General features: G+C 51.6%; 1 protein-coding gene across 1 annotated transcript; it reads right to left on the minus strand.

Moving 5' to 3' along the window:
- Positions 1-343: 343 nt before the first annotated feature.
- On the minus strand, positions 344-1,030 carry LOC134433351 (olfactory receptor 14A16-like; the record flags this gene model as incomplete). Its single annotated transcript, XM_063182207.1, has 1 exon — positions 344-1,030. A coding segment is annotated over one exon (687 nt), but the record flags the coding sequence as incomplete, so codon positions are not given.
- Positions 1,031-2,047: the final 1,017 nt, after the last annotated feature.

A 2,047-nucleotide genomic window follows, 5' to 3' on the forward strand; every position in this document is an offset into this window, starting at 1 on the left:
GCAGCTGGGCACAGCTGCTGTGCCAGCACTGATCCGCCCCAGCTCTGCACACAGACATTGCTGCTGCAGCTCCAGAGAAGGCAACAAAAGGGCATCTCTGCAGAAAACTTGGCTGGGAGATCCTTTAGTTCCTTTAAAGCCACCAAGACTGCAGCCCTTCCTTGACAATGTCTGTGGCCACAGGAACGCTTGAGATACACAAAATGTGAAATGGAATGAACTGTGGCTTTTCTTTTGGAAAATATGAAAAAGCTATAATCAAGGGAATAAAACACCAGCAAGAAAACCAACAAGAGCTAAGATGACTTTTATTACAAGTGCTTTGCAAAAACTGTCATCTAATTTAGTCTTTCTGAATGCATCCAGCCATCAGTCTCCACACGGCAGCCTTGAGCTCCTGGTTCCTCAGGCTGTATATGAAGGGGTTCAGGGCTGGAGGCACCACCGAGTACAGAACTGACAGGGCCAGATCCAGGGATGAGGAGGACATGGATGGGGGCTTCAGGTAGGCGAGCAATGCTGTGCTTACAAACAGAGAGACAGTGGCCAGGTGAGGGAGGCAGGTGGAAAAGGCTTTGTGCTGTCCCTGCTCAGAGGAGATCCTCAGCACAGCCCTGAAGATCTGCACATAGGAGAAAACAATGAGCACAAAACAGCCAAATGCTAAAGAGGTACTAACAGCAATGAGTCCCAGCTTTCTTAGGGCATTGGTGTGTGAGCAGGAGAGTTTGAGGATCGGGGGCACATCACAGAAGAACTGGCCCAGGGCATTGCCATTGCACAGGGGCAGGGAAAATGTATTGGCTGTGTGCACGAGAGCATTGAGAAAGGCACTGGCCCAGGCAGCTGCTGCCATGTGGGCACAAGCTCTGCTGCCCAGGAGGGTCCCATAGTGCAGGGGTTTGCAGATGGACACGTAGCGATCATAGCACATGACAGTCAGGAGATAGAGCTCTGCAGAGATGAAGAACAGAAATAAAAAGAGCTGTGCAGCACATCCTGAGTAGGAGATGGTGCTGGTGTGCCAGAGGGAATTGTGCATGACTTTGGGGACAGTGGTGCAGATGGAGCCCAGGTCAGTGAGGGCCAGGTTGAGCAGGAAGAAGAACATGGGAGTGTGCAGGTGGTGGCCGCCGGCTACGGCGCTGATGATGAGGCCGTTGCCCAGGAGGGCAACCAGGGAGATGCTCAGCAAGAGGCAGAAGTGCAGGAGCTGCAGCTGCCGTGTGTCTGCCAATGCCAGCAGGAGGAAGTGCCGGATGGAGCTGCTGTTGGACATTTGCTGATCCTTGGCATGGGGACCTGTTCATGGAGAAAAACACAGTGTAGAGATAGAGGAGACACCCGTAAGCAAAATCAAAGAAATTTCCCATACACTGTCCCCTGTAACTGACACAGACGTCCTTTTGTGTTCAAGAGTTCTGCAGTTTTCTTTTAAAGCTCCCTCCATGTCTGTCCTGGTATTCTTGGATATCATAAACCATAAATCATAAATCATTTTTGCTGCCCCCAGGGAGAATAGAGTGATTTCTCTGAGACAAAATGATGAGTGAAGACTAAGGGGAGGTGGTCTGTCATTCTGATCTGTTCAGATTTCTCAGGGGTCTAAACTTTAGCAGGTGGAGGGTGATCAACTTCCCATGTTTTTTCCCAAAAATGCCTTAGGTACTGCTGAGAGCAGATGGATCCCCCACAGCCCAGCTCCACATTTGTGGCCAAGGGCTCTCTTTGCTCATTTCACCAACCCAGCAGCATTTTCAGTGTCACAACACCTCTGCCTTTCCTCACCAATCTTATAACTCAGAGATGCTCCAGGACAGGTTTGCACCCTGGATTGAAGCTCCCAGATTGGACAGAAATCTCAGGGACACTTCCAAGTGTCCTTATGATGGCATTGGATGGAGGAAGATGCAGCTCCTTCCCTGGCTGCCCTGACAGCATTGCCCAGAGCCAGGCACTGGGGACAGCATCACCCTGAGCCAGCTGTGCCCCCTGCCAGAACCCCCAGGGCCGGGCAGCTGCTCCCAGCCCTGTGCTCTGCAGAGGG

This window comes from Melospiza melodia, unplaced genomic scaffold (genome assembly GCF_035770615.1).
Source record: "Melospiza melodia melodia isolate bMelMel2 unplaced genomic scaffold, bMelMel2.pri scaffold_18, whole genome shotgun sequence".
Classification (NCBI taxonomy): Eukaryota; Metazoa; Chordata; class Aves; order Passeriformes; family Passerellidae; genus Melospiza; species Melospiza melodia.